Source organism: Nipponia nippon, unplaced genomic scaffold (genome assembly GCF_047370975.1).
Source record: "Nipponia nippon isolate SJK-2023a ecotype South Korea unplaced genomic scaffold, ASM4737097v1 scaffold_18, whole genome shotgun sequence".
Classification (NCBI taxonomy): Eukaryota; Metazoa; Chordata; class Aves; order Pelecaniformes; family Threskiornithidae; genus Nipponia; species Nipponia nippon.
The window spans coordinates 7444844-7460683 of record NW_028262334.1 but is presented as its reverse complement, the minus strand read 5'-3'; the positions used below and the strand labels follow the sequence as shown (position 1 = coordinate 7460683).

Genomic DNA, 15840 nt, shown 5'->3' with positions numbered 1-15840 from the left:
GAGATTTTGTAGTCTCTGTTGAGGGTCTTTAAACCCTCAAAATAAAGCAAACTCAGAATTTCAGTTAAACAACCAAGACAAGCAGAACACAGCTCCTTTACCCAAACAAGCAGGCTCATTGAAATTACTGCATTTTTTCCCCCCACTATCAATGCAGTACAACAAATATTTGCTGAGCTCTGATGAAGAATGTCATACCCATTTTACAAAAAAGAATTTAAGAACTGACACCTGCTTAAACCAAGAGAATCCCAAAATAATAAGCTCTCTCTAAGGCATTCTGGTGTTCATGAAGTATAGCAAGAGAAGATCGCAGAAGTGCCTACAATATGTTCCACGCCATTGGAGAAATTGGCACTTCACGTTGAAAATATAACCCTGCTTGTACATACTGTGACAGAACAACATGGAAAAGAAAGATTTGTTGTTTTACCTCGTTCAACCGTGGCTCGTTCTCATCAACTGAAACGTGGAAGAGCTCTAAATAATTCAAAGCATACTTCTCAATTGGAGTCAGCTGAGAGAACATATCAAGGAAAAAAAAGTTAGTATTGAGGCTAGTAAAAGAAATGTTAACTGAAGGAGAGCGTATCAAAGCTGTCCTTAAAACTAATCTCCCTCTCTGATGGCTTAACATCTTAAGTCAGCAGGACATCTCCCATCCATTTAATGGGAACATCAATCCCAAGGACAACAAAGTTGCTTTAAGGCCAAACTGCAAAGAAATTGAAATATTTCAACTAAATATTACTTTTAAACCAAATATTCATGGAAAGTCTCAGTACCTGATCCACAACAGCAACTAACTCCTGCAGCTGTGAGGGCTCATCATTGTATTTTGTCTCGCAGAGCTCTGAGATTAAAGGTTCAATGCTTGACTCGGGTCCTATTTCTTGTATGCGATCATTTGACGCCTCATCCTCTTGTTCAATACTGTTGAGGGCCTTTCAGAAAAACATATTTTAAAAAAAATGAAGACTTCGAAAATATGGAAAGGAACCCCATGAGAAGTTCACTGAAATCCAACATAAATTTCCGGAATAAGTCTCTGCTGAGGCAAGAGAAACAGCCCCCAGAAAATATACAACTCAACTGTGGGCTTTTGCAAGTTTTGTTACGAGGAAAATGACAAAACAACATAAAACTACCAGAAAAAGAGATTGACAGAATTTACCCAAATAAAAAAAGGCATACTAATATAATTAGTATTATAATACTAATACTGCACAGCTGTATTTTTAATGTATGTGTTAATAATTACCTCTATGAATGGTCTTGCAACTTTAGGTGAAATATTTTCTGCTGGAGATGGCTCTTGAGAGAGTACTACAAATTCTTCCGCTTTCACTCTAAATCCAGAATCCTCCATAGGAGAATGAACCTCAAACAATTCCTGAATCGTTTGCTTGGTAGGTAGAAGGAAAAAAAAAAAAAAAAATAATAGTAGTACATTCAGCTTTCGGGACCACTCTATTTTTTTACATAATTTTGAATTAGCTCAGGTTCAAGTGACCTTATAAACTATGGACTGACTAAAGAAAAAAATAAACCTTTATCTATTATTTCTGGAAAATTGTCCATTTTCTCTTCTGTAACTTTCTCCTGTAGGACTACAGAGTAGAATAAATGTTAACAGTTCACTTATAGGCACGTCAGAAATACACACTGCCTCATCCTGCACCGCCATACTGGGAGTGCCAGAAGGGGATGGACTAGCTTCATCAGTGCAGCCACCGCCTTTCTGCATCTTCGGAGCAGCAACTGAGAGCCTATCTCACTAAATACCCAAACTTTATATTTCAAAGTTATTGAAACCTTCATCCTTGCAAGCTCTGCAGAACTTTGCAGCAGGGTGCAAGAAACCAGAATATATTAAGTCACATAGGTGATGCCTGCGCATCACTATGGAAGTAACGGAACAAAATCAGATGGACAGTATGTGGCCCTAACACCTAGAGTTCAAGCAATCATGAAATCTAATGTGTTTACCTATCGATTCTAGCCCAAACAGATTTCTACTAAACTGTTACTAAACACTGCAACACAGATGCTTGAATTTATTAAACACTGCAACACAGGCATTTGAACATATTTTGAATATTAACTTACCTGTGTTAAAAAGGCCATTGAATAGTCATTTCCCTGAGCAGCTACTTCTCTGATCAAGTCCTTTGTGCCATTTTTCAAAAGCTTCTCTTCTACAGAATTACCACTGACAAGCCTGAAAAAAAAAGGGAAAAAGGAAAGAATAGACATCTGATAAGTCATTTCCAAAACAGCTTTCAGAAACAAAAAGAGAAGTTGCCCTTAGAGAATGATTAACACTGAACTCAAAATGTGGTGGTTTGTGGGGTTTTTTTTTAGTTCTGGTACAGGCCCAGAACGAAACACATACTACTGCCTCTACTTCAAAGCTTTGTTTTAACAATGAGTGTAATTTAAAAAAACAAACAAACAAACAATCAAAAAACATCTCATTTTAAAAATTCCATGTAAACTAACAGATGAAAACCACACAGGTACGATTCGTTCATTACATTTGGTGTTAAGAAAGATCACATTTTCATATGATAACCTGGCATCTTTTTTATTGAAGGGAGATGAAGTTTTCAGCAACGTTTCCACTTTATTTCAGATCATACAGAGTAGCACTATCTGAATTAACCTTACATTAAAGCATGTTAAAGAGCGGTCATTGATCTGTAACCATCACCTGTATATATGGATATCTTTACACCTCCCGATTCTGTCACACCATTCCTGAGCTTTTGCATCCATCACTGGGTTTAGATCATTGTCATAGAACACAACGGTGTCTGCCTCAACAAGATTGACTCCAGTGGAACGACTGTGAGAGGAAAGGATGGCACAGAAAATGCGCTTGTCTCTGTTGAAAATTTTCATCAGCTCCTACATAAACGGAATAAAAGTAAGGAGTAAATGAACCATACACCAAAACAAAATACCAAACCAAATTCACTATAGCCTAACAAAAACCAGACAAAAACAAGTGTTTCAAAATGAGTAAGAAACAAGGCAAATTTCCTTCCCCTGCTGTAGCGTGTAAAAGCCTGAGCAGCACAAATTGCTGTACCAGTTGACAACCGTTAGGGCAAGCTTACCTGCCGTTGTTCATGGTTAGCATATTCATCAATCCTCACAAACGTGAGGAAATGGAAATTCAGGAACAATTCCAGTATGTCCAACATCAGAATCATCTGTGACAAAATCAGCACACGGCGCCCTTCAGATTTCAACTTTTGGAGCAAGACAGCAAGAGCTTCTAATTTTCCTATATTTCAAACAAGAAAACCAATAATGGTTTTATATAGAAATTCTATTCCTGTGAAACAGGAAATTACTGAAATATTGTCACCAAATGTCCTCCTTTACCTGAGTCATACTGCACCAGCCGGAGGTCAGGGAACTGCAGCAAGTGAGGAGTTGTAATCTGTTGCAACTGATGCAAGTGTGGAGCTGCCTTCTGCTTGAGACTGTGCTTAAGGAGTTTCAGTCTGTGACTGTATGAAGGGGGAGGATTTGCTACATACAAACATGGGGGAGCAGCAACTGCAGCTGGCAATACAAAGAGAGCCCTGTGAAAAGCATCAAAACAAGAGAATACCAGTTTAAAAAGTTACATACAAAATAATCATCTGCAGCAATAATTTTCAGCCTGTCAACCATGTAATTTTACACTAGTATCTGACCACTTTGTTAAAGTGACTTACTAAGTGCTGCATACCTTCAAAATCTTAATATTCTCTATCTCCCTTTACCTTTTTGTTTTGTTTTGTCTGCTTTGATGATAGCTTCTGTTAAAGTGTTTGCACTGCGACCACTGTATTCAGTCACTGGAGCTCAAACACAAGAAAACACCCCTCATATCAAACTTACTAAAAGCAATTCAAAAAAAGTTTGAGGAGTTCTAATTGCATTTCATGTTTCTAGAAAACTGCAGCTACTGCTCTGCACACAATCTACTAAATGTCAGCTTTAGCTAAACTAGCTTCTGCCTCTGTGTCTTAACTCTTGTTGGTTGGCTCCAAGAGGTACCTACTCAGAAGTAAATCCAAAGCATAAGAATGTCAGCTGAATTTGGGCTTGAAATTAGGAATGAGGAACTGAAAACTCTTATTATAAAGATCCTAAAAGAAACAGAAGTGACTGTTATTTTTTATGTTCATACTGCACATCATCTACTGCTAAATAAATCAGCCTAAACCAAACAAGTGCAGGAACAGAAACAAGGTTTTAAAGCTTTTTTGAAAAGGAGTGTTTAAGCAATAACTAAATGTGGTAAAGGCTTACAAGGCAGAGTCACACATTACCTGTTAACAACATCCTTCAGAGATTCTCGTTGCTGAACCAAAGTCAGGATCATTTCTTGCAATGGGTTACTTGGGCCTCCAGAGGCACTTGAAGAAAGGCAACAGTTCACAAAGCCAGCCCACCTCCAACTGTTGTCTTCACTGGAAGACGGCCGAGAGGGCTTTCTTTCACCAGCCAAAGAACAAACGCTCAGCAAGTCTCTGCCATACATTGGGGCCCGTGAACAACGGCGCTCATTGCCAGAAAATATTCTGTCCAGGCGCTCCTTCAAAAGCCGGTTCTTTTCTTCATATGTTTCCTTTGCCAAGAAAAGTTGAAAAAACATTTGCTGCTCGTCACAATCACTTAGGAATTTGAGTTTCTTTAGAACGAAGCTATCAGGATCAGAGTACTGTGTGCTTTATACCACCCAACATCCTAGATTATAACAACTACTTGGACCAATCACAAAAGGTGTACATTTTGGATAAAATTTGAAGACTACAGCTAAATTTAATTCATATTAAAGAGTCAATTCTATCTTAGTTTAGTGTCGTCTTGCTTTTTTTAAAGTACATTTTCATCATTTTGGAAACAAAACAAAATTTATGATTTATATTTGGGACATTTCAGTTAACACATTAATATTGATAAGGTGCAGGTTCTTGCACAGTTTAACATATACTTGATGTTTCCCTATGCTTTATAGGTTGCTTGAGTATCTCTTCTAAAAACCTGTTGAGATTAGAAATCTACAAAAATCTGCCCAATTGCCTTTGTGTTCTAAACACACAGAAAATCTTATGATTCCTTTATTTATGCATTACTACATAAATTACAATATATTACAGTTATAAAAACCTGTCTGCTATCACAGCACAAGCAAGCTGTTAGCTGCTTTTATACACCAGAATTTATTGTAAACTATGGATTATAAATGAAAATGCATCAGATCTGTCAACCTGAAACATTGACAAAAGTTGGTTTTTTTACCTAATCTGTAATCATCAAAGTTCCTAATTAATTCCAGCTTTGTAAATTATAGCTTCCAACTACTCCCTGGACTTAGTATCTATCCTGAAAAGTTGTGTTTCCATAAGAAAATAAAAATTAAGTACCTGTGACTGTCCATGGGTAGGTGCTGGTTTTAACACTGCTCCCATGTCACCAGATGACAAATTAGTAACTGCAGTTCTACCTGGAATACAAACTGAGGATAAACCTTGTGTTTATATATTTATTCTTCTGAAGATTGGTTTCATTTATTATTTTCAATAAGTAGACATTTCATAGCTGTAACACATCATAATTGCAGACAAATTTTTAGTCTAAATGTCCATTAGGTATTGCAAATTTGTATTTTGTTACACACCAGATATCTGCACCAACTGTTTTCACAAAAATCCAAGACCTATCAATTGAATTTTACTTTGCTTTGCACAAAGACCTGCTGCATTCGTAGTTTATTCAGAATGTCATGTATAGTGCAATAGGTATTAACATTTAGAAGTTATAGTCTAAACTGGGAAAAAAGATTGTTCTAATTTATCTTAAACAAATCATCTAAGATTTTCCAGAAAACATATGAATTCAGTGTATCTACAAATTGATGAAACTATATGATGGAATCCCAGAGTAGCATTCTTGTGAATTCAACTGCTAGCAGATGTTTTCCCAGACTGCTAACCAAACTATGAGAACATTACACACAAGGAAACTAATTGAAACTACAGTAGTACCCTTCACGTACTAGCAGGCTACAGACACTGTCTAGCAGTTATTTTCTTGATAGGATGTATAGGTTTCTATCTCAGCCAGAACGCATTGCTCGTCAGCACTAATTATTTATACTAGAAAAGCAGCACAACCTTCTGCTAGTCACTGTGACACTGTATTTAGTGGCGAGTCAATACATCCATGAAGAATTGCACTCAAGTGAACAAGCAGGTGCTAGCCCTTACATTAAGAATAATAGACTCCAAGGAGTCTGCAGAGGTTTAAGCTTTGCCTTTCTGCATTTTTATTACAAACAAGCTAATACAGATAGCCAGTATAAATCCAATTTTACTACACAGCTATGCATGAGCCCAGCAATTATAGTTTCCAATCACCCACAGCAATGGAATTTATTCGGCATCTTATCCAAAATTCAGAAAGTCAAAAAAAGTATTTTCAATGTGCTTTACATCTTCCTCCAAAGATGAACAGCAAAAATAACGTTTTCTTTTATCAACTGGAAATAGTACTTTAGTTATTACTGCTTTTAATGGAGCTCTCTTTTTACCATCATAAGAGTAGTAACATGCGTGAGTTTTTGTAGAAATCTTACATCAGTGGCCATATTAGGAGTACCTGTAACGTAATCAGAGCTAGAAGGTGAAACATTTGAGCCACAGATCTTCCAAACTATGACAGAAATCCTTTACCTCCCAACAACTGGGAGGCTGTTGAAGCTTCCTCTCCCCTTTTTATGATGAGATGTTTACTCTTCAGAGAGTCAAAATATGTACTTCGAGGGCACATTAATATATCAAAAAGGAGCAGTAAATAGTCTGTTTTGAGGGAATGGTTTATATCCAGAGAAAATTACAGCAGATGGCCATTTCCAGAAACGAACTCCTAGCATTGCATTTATCATCATTTAACAATCTGCTGTTCTGTTGTAAATGCATCCTAGACAGCAATTTCTCTATTGTTTTTTGATTAAGATCTTGATTGTGTTTTTAAGCGAGGACCTGATCACATTTGAAGCAAGGTACCAAACACCTAAGCAGTATTTGCTGAGGGAAAGGGAAAACAGTAGCTTGATTAGATAGAGAAGCAAAGAAAATTAGATAAAAGCAAAATCAGTGTGGAAAAATTGAGAGAATTGCTGGACATTCTCTCTCAGTATAAAAAATAATCACCCTGATCTTTCTTTGAAAAAAGTAAAGTATTCCAAATTCACTTCTTCCCACAAAAATCTGACCTAAGACACAACTGGTAAAAAAAAAACATATATATTTAATACAGTTTCAAGCTCTCCCAAGTTTGTACTAAAAACTTATCTAAAACTCCACTATACATCACACACAAATCAGAAGGATTTGCCTCATAGTCTACCTGCTTCTGAACTCAACTTAGAGAATTACAATCTATAACAATTTGGAGTTATGTATCAATGTGATTTCAGTAATTGAATGTTTTGATAGAGACATTTCCTCAGGCTAGAAAACCTACCTTGCTGGGTCACTGCTGTGGAAGTTGGGACACCTGCTTGATGCTGGTTTCCTAAAGCGTTCAGAGCATTCTGAACAGTTCCCGCTTGGGAAACGGTCTGCATGACAACCGGACCCTGAGGTCTCAAATACTGCTGACCAGGTGCTGAAACAATCTGAAGAACACTTCCTGCAATGGAGGATTTTTAAAAAAATTAGGCTGGATAGAGTGGAAAAGAATAAACGGTGTTCTCTAGCAAAAGATACTACTGTTACAAACTGATCATTACTGTTTCAAACTATGTTAAATTTTCTCAGACAAGTTCATTACACCAACCTGATTTAAAGTTCCATAAAATCCAATAGAAGGAAAACACTTAAGTCTACATAGTTAAAGAGGAGATCCACATTGTTGGGGTATCATTTTACATCTAGGTATTTTATATGGAATTCAGATAAAATGCAATCAACCAAAAAATCCTCACTTAGCATTCCCTCTATTTATTTTGTTGCCCACAGAGAATCAAGATTTCCAGGTTCTCCTGAATTTGGCAACACACATACGACCAGCAAGGGAAATCTGAGGGCAAAATATATTGCAGCATTCAGCTCAGGGTAATAGCTGGGTCAAAATTCAGAGGCACACCAATCCTGAAGTATTATTTACACCATTTCAGAACAAACCAAGAACGTCCTCAGTTTTGTCTGTTTCTGCTCATCAGGGAGCTTAGCTGAAATAATGCCCCACCTTACTTTAGCTGTAGTCCATACATGTGAAAAAAAAATTCAATAACAAAATCTTGAAATACAACACAGAAAAAGAAAGTAACCATGTCTTTCATTTGATAGGCATTTATTTTTCAAAACAGAGCTACCTTGTTATCCCTCACACAGAAAACAGGCAGAGCAGAACAGTACAAGCAATAGGGATGGAAAAAACTCCTCAATATACAGCAACAAGGAACGTGCTGCCCATATCAAAAAATAAGCATTCTAAATCATGGAAAACTCCCTGTTTTGAAATAAGTACCTTGTAACTGCAAGGGTTGCCCTGCAGTGAGCTGGCGAAGTTGACTATGTGATAAAGTGAACTTGTTCCCTTGGAACTGCAGTGTTACAGGGGTCTCTGGCTGAGCAATTCTGCCTTGTGCTCCTGCTATAGAAGCCAGCTGGGCTATTTTTACTACCTCACCACCTGTTAAGGAGGGAAACAGGCATTACAAAAAAAACAAAATGGGAGGCCGGTTGTTCAATATTCACAGTTCTAAGTTTTGGTTAGTAAACTGGTGCTGAAGCGCCTTCCATGCATAATTACACTTAGTGCATCAAAAGTGTCATATAAAAGTTAAGCAGGTATTGCTTTCTATATTTGTTGGACAAACTGGAAAAAAGCTGATTGTTTAAAGGGTAAGAACATCAACATTTTAGAAGTTATCACTTTCATTAGCAAAAAAATTAGGAGCTACCTGAAAACTCATGTGACACTTTGTAACAGAACGAGTATAGACATTAAAGTGATTTTCACTGCCTTTTCAAGAGCACGAACGAAGGTTTAAGGAAGAGACAAAAATATTCACACGTGTGGCACTGTAAATACACATTTGAAATGGCCTGAAATTTGCTGATGAAACATGATTCATATTAAGCGATCTGCACTTAGACAAACCAAAAAGCTTTAAAGTGACAAGGACCAAGCTTTTTGTGATTTAAATGCAGAAGGGTTAGAGGCATTTAAGCATTAAGTTTTACGATACTGAGAAAACATTGGCGTGAAAATTTAGCTTTTGTAAAGGCAGTGCATTACCCCAGAGATAAAATTAATACATCAGTGCTCAGTACTCTATACACATGCTAATAGGCAGTGCACATACAACCTTAAAGCAAAGCCTCATCGCTTTTCTCTGCCTAACGGTTGCAACGTTCCTCTCTGTGAGAGAGGCCTTTAGCAGATGGATTAGTGTTTAACATGAAAGGAATAATTAGGAGAGAGCTAAAACATTTGGTCTGAAGGAAGTCTTGCCAGCAGAAGAAACATGCAGAAATAGGAGATTAAGTTGACACCGCTAATGTATGTCCACAGCAATTCTATTGTTTCTTATCCAATTTTCGATTTTCCTTGGTCATAAGCAACGTACTGAGCAAGGCTAATCAGAAGAGTGAAAAAAAAACAACGATTCTGTACACATTTTAGGGTGCCTAGTAACTTAACCTCATTGTAGTACAAAGGTGGGAGAAACCTTGAAAGGGGAGGCCACTTACTAGGCAACCGTGCCTGGGCCTGAGAGGTCAGTACCAGCCTCTGAGGCAGCACACTCTGTTGGACGGTGTGCGAGGGGGCCTGTGGCTGAGCCTGGCCTAGCTGAGAGGCCTGCGCAGAGGTCTGGCCCCGCGGTTTCACAGGGTTGGCTGTGCTAGTTGCTGTGGTGAAGGTCGCTGCGGGCTGGTGTCTTGGAGCACTGGTGGAAGCCTGAGTTGTCTGAAACTGTGCTGCTGCGGCTGCAATCAATAAGGGTTGTTTGTGCAAGCTGTTAGAGGTTTTAACTCCACTCTTTTAAACAACCTGCATTAAAAAGAAACCTTCCAACAGGATATTAAAATGGCTACAGGAACGGCTTGTCCTTACAGACTGGGATTTCTATCCACACCTACTACTCCATCCTATTTTTACAACATTATATATTTGGAAAGCATTGTTTAAAGGTTAAATAAATACACGAAAGCACTGTAAATTCCCATCTTGGACAGAACATTACACGTCATCAGGGTTTAAATACCAACTGTGCCATATTTACTCCATACACTAACAGTTAGGTTACACAAAGCTTAGTTTTGCATTATACTGGCAGATCGCACTGTAGAAACTAGTGGGGAAATTTACTGGCAATTAGTCTGTTGGTATTTTTAAGCCATTAGTACTCTAGACCATTAAGCTAGAGGGAAAAGGAGTTCTATTAACCACCTAACTTGTACCGTCTACGCAGAGGTTCAAGGTAACGAACCTAGCGCTAACTCTCTTACCTTGATTTGAAGACACCGTAGCTATGGGTGATCTTCCTCGTACTTGTCCCTGTTGAGTTACCGTCGCTGTGGTCACCGTGCGTTGCACTTGAGTGCTTGGGAAAACGACGGTCCTGCCCTCAGGTTTCTGACCATACTGAACAGGTTGAAACAACCTAAAAAGAATACAAAAAGTCAAAGTCTATACAAAGACCACAGTTTGGCCTTTAAAAATAAACTCTATCATCCGAAGAAAGTATAAATTGATCGCATCAGATGCTAATCTCTTTCTCGCAGATGGCTGAAGCTGGCAAGACTCATCATTTCAACAAACTTCACATGGGGACATTCTATAAAGTCATTTTGCTAAGCCTGAGAAAGAAGAAAACTTCCATTGCCATGCATCCAATTTAATGCAGGATGCATCAGAATTACAGCAAACAGCTTAAACAGTCTAGCCCAATATCTGGAAAAAGAATGGGGCTCTCTTATCGTTTCCAGAGAGACAACAACATGCCAGCAGGTCATCAGGCAGCTCCTTTGCATCAGAAAAACAGTTCCACATTGCTTTGAGATCACTACTTCACTAGGAGAGAAATACTCCTAAAAAATTCACTGCTATAAAACTCCACGTGTCTCTTATAACACTGCAAGCACAGCTAACACTGTAGGCCCAGCTTAGTCCTGAAGAATTATTTCCATGCTAATTTTGCAAAACAACACTCCCTTGCCATAAACAAGGACCTCAAGAATAAAATTCAACTGCTGGTGAAGTAAAAACTATGTGAAATCCATAAACAAACTTCAAAAGGAATTGTATGCCTCAAAAAACTATGAATATAGAATTGCTGTTTTCAAGGGTAAACAAGAAGGCAACAGAATAATAAAATGCAAAGTCAAGTCTGAGGTTTTGTGTGACTCACATTACCAGAGATGCAGACAGAAGCCTGTAAACATAGCCACAGAACTACATTTTCCTCTTGTAATTCTAGCTTAAAAGGAGGGCAGTTGTACATACCTGCTTGGTTTGAGCTTCACTGGGTTGGGCCTAGCCGGTGGTGGAGGGGAGCTGTAGATTTCTTCAATCAGCTTTCTAGTAACCTTTTGTTTTGGCAACATTTGTGCTTCATAATGAGTCATTTTGTTTTCCATTCCAATGAGATCAAAAAGAGACAAGTCTGATTCCTAAGGACATTGTAAAATAAGGTTTATTTTATGTGATGACCCAAACAGTTAAGTCCTCTCTATGTTCTATGCTGAGTTCGCTTTCTGTACTTTACTTTTTAACTTGAAATAAATGCTGTAAGTTTAAAAAGTAAACTATTAATTATTAGCCAAAACTGTCTAGAAACCTTGGAAATATGTCTTAAGCCGATAGTCCCGTTTTAAGCATCAGCACTGGCAGAAAAAGAATGGAAATCATTAGCTATTTATGGAAATCAAAGCAAGTCACATTTAACAATACACCATATTCATATACCATCCTTTCCAAAGAATTAAGTAGAACTCTTAGAAGGTGCTTCTTAACTATCAAGCTCAAATGCCAAACTATAAAGGCAAGCATATAATTTAGGAGTAGAAAAATATGAAGGACAGAAGTAAGATCAACCAAAAATATCATCTCATCTGCTCCGTTATACTTCTCTCTAATGAAATTATTCCTTTGATTATCTCAAAGAGCGGGATCGCTTCTTTAATGATAACACAAATAGTAGTACTTCAAATGGATTGACAGAAGTGTACTAATTTAGTCATTGAATCAGAAAAAGAGTAAGTCTTGCTCTCCTTTAGCTACTGAAAGCAGGAAGAAAATGACAGAATGCTGTAAATAAGCTCTGTGCTACCCAGAGTGTTTTCAGTGTCAGAAAATTCCTGCAAACGTGAGTATGATGAAAGCAAAGCTAATTTCTCTTTGACCAAGTAGTTCATGAAAAATTACTGATTACAAACCACTTGAAAAGCTCAAACTACTATTACAAAAAGAGATGCAGCAAGTACATGCTTGGTAGGCACAGCTATGGAATAGTGAATTCCTTCTATTTATAAACTTCAGGTAGACTTATGACATATAAGAAAACAATATTAAGTACTGAAATTCTACAAGGGAACCAAGAGAGAAAAAAACAGTTTACTATTCTACTCACCTTCCAAATATCCCTTTCTAGGGCACTCAGTACCAGAGATGCAGTTCTGTATTCCAGTGTTTCTGATACATAAGAGGTACTCGAAAGCCGGGGATTTATCAGATCAGGGTGATTACAAATCCGTTGCAGCTGCATCAGGACATGCAGGACACTGATGAAGTGTCCACTTTTGAGAGCTTCTTGGGTTCTACCAAATAGTTTATACAGAAATACATTAATTTAAGCACAGCTTTTATGGAGATGTCCCTAAATCAGCAAGGTGAGAATGTGCAATACAGTACATTATGCAGGAGCCTTAAAAGAAGCTTAGAGTTTACCTAGGTCTTTCTAGAGCATTTTAAGTAGCACTGTACCAAATGTGAATTTGGAAACATGAAACTTAAGGACCAGTGCTACCCTACAGTCAACTACAACCTAACCAGCTCCCTACCCTCTGCCTGCTTTGTTTCTGTTTCATCCCTGCACCACTTGATATCACAGCACAGGCAAATGGGTGGGTCCGAGGAGAAACACTTTGGGCTTTAAGAAATAAAGAACCACTCATTAGAGACAAATTTTAAAACAAAATAGCAGCAAACGTGACCATTACAACTTGATTTTTAGGTTCCAGAGGTAAATGCGTGTTTTTCGTCAGGCCCATAGCATCACCTGCCTGCAATTTCAGTTTACAATGTTTAGTTCACATTCTATTCGCTGGTCATAATGGGAAATTTCAGAAAAAAAACCTAAAACACTTCCAACCGTGACAATCATTTATCATCTTGCTTAAGCAGCAAAAATAAAAAAAAATATTTACTGTTTTAACTCCTTACCCTGGTTGTAATATGACATCTTCATACATAGCTTTTTGTCGACTAGAAAGACGACACTTTAGCACGTGTTCATATTTCTTTGTTAGCTGCTTTTCAACGTCTCTCTTTGATCTTCGCAAAATAAATGGCTGAATCATCTGAAACATTTCATAATTGAGGTAAAAAAAAAAATTTCTCACTTCAAAGATGCAGTTTTACAACAGGAAGCTAAACCTATTCACACCTAACACATTTGATGTGATAAACCTCATATGCCATAAATAATCACATTGCTATGCACACAGTTGTATAGGCATTAATTTATTCTTTAATTTCTGCACGTTATGCTTCAAAATCTGAGCCTTGTATTATTTTTTAAAAGAAATCTCCATACTATTCCAGTAGCAGAAACCCCTGCTTTCAGCAGGACTTTCTGTCCAAACTGAACAAAGTGTTAAGAAAGGCCACAGATTTCGAGGTCAACCACGTCTTTTCCTTTCTTCCTTTTTTTTTTTCCCCAACAGCTTAACCACTGCAGTAGGACAGATGAGAAAAAATGACAACATACTCTGTGTAACCTGATGACCAGTTTATGGCAATAATCCTGGTTCTCCTCATTAGCTGCTTTTACCGGAAAATCTAGATAAGGTCTGGAAATTCCCGGAATCAGAAAATGTACCATGGTCCACAACTCCATCAATGTGTTATGCAAAGGAGTGTCTATCAGAAGCAAACGATGCTGGCTGTGAATAATAAAAGAAGCTTTTTAACCGATACAGCATTTAGCTAGCATCATTACGAAAAGGGCACCAACATTCAAACACTTTACTGTAGCTTTAGGTTTGTCAGATACACAGAAGAAATAGTAGTGCTAATAAAATTAAATCTAGGATAAATTATCTTTTTTTATCTTGAATATACCATCAAACTAGCTTCGTCATCGCAAAGTATCAGAACATACAAGGAGATCTGTTTGGGAGCACAAAATATCAGCAAAGAAGAATTACATTGTTATGGTAGGGGCAACAAAAAGATCCTGAGCATGTCTCTGAATCCTGATTGTTTCAACTAAAGGCGTGTCTGTAGGTGCATGCTGCGCAGGAATTTGGGCAAACCAAATCAAGAGGGTTTTTATCAGTTTTCTGTTAGAGAAAGAACTGTGTGACATGAAGAGAGAAAAACCCACTGCCAGCAGGAAAACAACTCTCTGCTCCATACCTGCGGAGACTGAAAAGTGCCTCCCAGTGTTTCTCAGTCATATTCTTTATTTGTTGCATCTCATCTACTATTAAGTATTTCCAGCGCATTTTCATAAATGCTGGGTGGCCTTTGAACAGCTGTTTGTAGGAAGTGATACACACATTGAAGCTGTTGGGTTCTGTCCATTCCTACAGAAAAGGAAAGAGAGGATGAGACAGAAAAGTTACGGCAGAACCCTCAAGTATCTCACAACCAGCTATTTCTTCACTAAGAACAGAAAGATGCTATGACCCAAAGCACGCTAAAAGACAGTCTTGGTCTTTGAATTATAGTCAGTTCAGAAAGCAGGTTAAGTATTGCATGTACTGGCCAATACCAAGGGAGTTCCAAAAATGCCTTTGAAAATCTAGAACTGTTAGGTGTGAAACTCTTTGTAAACCAACTTGTAGTGTTAAAAACTCCTCCTATCCCATCAGGATGTAAGGAACATATAGATAAATGCAGGTTAAAGGAAGAGTCTTGCCATCTAAAATGCTAAATACAACAGTGTAAGAGTTGCAAAATACAGTACCTGTCTTTTTGCCCGAAGTTCCCTTTGGCTGCCAAAGTAGAGAAGTATTTTCAATCCTGGGCACCAGCGTTTCAGTTCCAGCTCCCATTTCAGTATGTTACAGCTCCGTACAACAACAAGGTGAGGGCCCCAATTACCTACGGAAGGGGAAACATAGCAGTTAACAGTAGAGAGAGACTACTGATAATTCATGTGGCTTATTTTCTGCCCTGATTTTTTAAGCGTGGTGCACTAAATTCATCATTAAGAGCGAGATCCAATAACAACAAACAGAGGTATTTTAATGACTCATCTATTCGTTATTATTTTTCAGACCTCAAGCACCCCTCGTGCACCTAATATCTATTTTTCCCTCACCTACATCAACTGCTTGAATAAGAGATACTACCTCCACAAAAAGCTTTGCCCAACTTATATTCTTAAGCCGTCCTGACTACAACACTATTAGCAATATCTGAGATGATATACAAGACACACTTGTCCAACTGTTCATATTTACTCCTTGAATTTAACTATCTGTGGCCATCTGGTCATTAAACAATTTGTAAGGCTTTTTCTACACTAATAAACGAGGCTTCAGGAGAATTTTGCCACCTAGAAGGTAACAACAGATTGACCAAACAGTATAC

The 15840-nt window shown here is 37.8% G+C and overlaps 1 protein-coding gene across 18 annotated transcripts in view; it reads right to left on the bottom strand.

Moving 5' to 3' along the window:
- The window catches only part of LOC104019907 (E1A-binding protein p400), a 49645-nt gene that overhangs the window by 14219 nt on the left and 19586 nt on the right, over positions 1-15840 (bottom strand). For 13 of the 18 annotated variants that reach the window (XR_015704011.1, XR_015704012.1, XM_087754299.1 and 10 more), the window contains 19 exons: positions 15212-15348; positions 14659-14828; positions 14009-14183; positions 13462-13598; positions 12650-12836; positions 11524-11690; positions 10527-10681; positions 9768-10004; positions 8539-8703; positions 7531-7698; positions 5430-5521; positions 4332-4630; positions 3394-3596; positions 3123-3292; positions 2714-2910; positions 2110-2221; positions 1262-1405; positions 786-944; positions 434-517 (listed from right to left, as the gene is read on the bottom strand). Coding sequence is in view for 16 of the 18 variants with exons in the window: in XM_087754299.1 (XP_087610425.1) it covers positions 434-517; positions 786-944; positions 1262-1405; positions 2110-2221; positions 2714-2910; positions 3123-3292; positions 3394-3596; positions 4332-4630; positions 5430-5521; positions 7531-7698; positions 8539-8703; positions 9768-10004; positions 10527-10681; positions 11524-11690; positions 12650-12836; positions 13462-13598; positions 14009-14183; positions 14659-14828; positions 15212-15348 (3158 nt within the window). In the remaining 2 variants the exon portion in view is untranslated. The remainder of the gene's footprint in view (positions 1-433; positions 518-785; positions 945-1261; positions 1406-2109; positions 2222-2713; positions 2911-3122; positions 3293-3393; positions 3597-4331; positions 4631-5429; positions 5522-7530; positions 7699-8538; positions 8704-9767; positions 10005-10526; positions 10682-11523; positions 11691-12649; positions 12837-13461; positions 13599-14008; positions 14184-14658; positions 14829-15211; positions 15349-15840) is intronic. The other 5 variants (XM_087754309.1, XM_087754310.1, XM_087754315.1 and 2 more) reach the window with 2 other exon arrangements.